General features: G+C 47.3%; 1 pseudogene across 1 annotated transcript; it reads left to right on the top strand.

The window, feature by feature from the left end:
* Window positions 1-87: 87 nt before the first annotated feature.
* TEOVI_000370300:pseudogene lies at window positions 88-1,494 on the top strand (annotated as a pseudogene). Its single transcript has one exon. A coding segment is annotated over exon 1 (1,407 nt).
* Window positions 1,495-1,523: the final 29 nt, after the last annotated feature.

The following is a 1,523-nucleotide window of genomic DNA, read 5'->3' as shown; positions in this document are numbered from 1 at the left end:
GTATTTACACAAATTGTGTTACTAATGACATTTCTTTGCTTCGAGACCGGATTTGAGCTATCTCGGAGCCACAAAAGCAGTCAAATGATTAATTTAGTGTTTTCCTTGGTCTTGGTAGCAATTGCTTCGCATTCCAACCGAGCCAACGGTGCCGTCGCCGCCGGCGACGCAGCGACAGAATTCGAAGCTCTTTGCAACGTTGTCAGACTGGCGGCAGAAGCAGTCACGCTTCCATCACCAGCGGACACAAACTGGCCGGTATTAGCAAAAATAGCAAAAATAAATATGACTGTAGCAGACAAAGAATGGCAACAAATTTTCAGCAAAAAAGGTGAGAGCAAAGCGTACGACGACGCGCCACCATCAGAATTAAAACCTAACGCGGATTGGCAAGAGAAATGGCCGTTGTGGAAAGCGGCGGTAGAAGCCGTCGACAGGGGGACAGAAGATGCAGACATCAAAGAGATGGAGCTTGACAAACTGGACGAACAACAAAGGACGTTGCTCAGAACACACGTAACACCAATAGCAGCAGCGGCGTTAGCATTAACGCGCGCAATAGCGGAAGACACCGTTGAAGGGGACAAACTAACGGCTAACGAGGCAACGGCGACTTTATTAGACGCCGTTTACGGCAAACATCCGACCCCAACAACCGTAAAGTTCAACAAAATTTTCGTAGCCAAACCAGCAAACAACGGCAGGCAAGCAGCCTGTGAATTTGGAACCGACGGAAACAAGGTTCGGACAGTGGCAGGGACGCTAGCGTGCATCTGTTACAAAGATAATGCAGCCGGAGCAAATCAACTTTGCAAACATGAACAGGCGGCCGAAACCTGGACAGACGCAGGAGCGACGATGACAGAAGGCCACATCGATAGCATTTTAGCATTGTATGGAAAACCGTCGACAGATCCATTAACATCAGAGGCTGTCCAAGATGCTCTTCAAAGCATCAGAAGCAAGATAACGACAAAAGCTAGCGACGGCTACCTAGGGCCTTTCATAAGTGCTTGCTCGGGGGTCGCGGCGGCAGGGACATGCGTTAAGATCACTGGATACAAAGACGCAGAAGATAGCAAATGGCAAGCAATACCTTGGGTAGGGCCGTTACTAATACTACAACAAAGACTGGCAATAAGAGAAAAGAGAATCAAAGAAACAGAACAAATAAAAAACCAACTAAATGTCGAGTTAGCGAAAGCGATCGCAACGCGATACACAGTTAAGCACACACAAGCAGTACTGACAACCACAGTCCAACAGCAAAAAAAGGAAGTCAATCAACACACCGCAGGATGCCACCTAAAAAACAAAACCATAGAAGAATGCCCAGAAGCTGACTGCAACTATGACTCAGAAAAAAAGGAATGCAAACCTAAAGAGACAGGAACAGAAAACGCAGCAGCAGGAACAGGTGGAAATGGAGCTGCAGGAGCAGCTCCAACTGGATGTGCAAGACACGGCAATGATAAAGCAGCTTGTGAAAATGACAAAACAGGCGACAAGCAGAATTGTGCATT

Source organism: Trypanosoma equiperdum (assembly GCF_001457755.1).
Source record: "Trypanosoma equiperdum strain OVI genome assembly, contig: ctg_797, whole genome shotgun sequence".
Taxonomy (NCBI): domain Eukaryota; phylum Euglenozoa; class Kinetoplastea; order Trypanosomatida; family Trypanosomatidae; genus Trypanosoma; species Trypanosoma equiperdum.
This window is presented reverse-complemented; position numbering and strand designations above follow the sequence as displayed.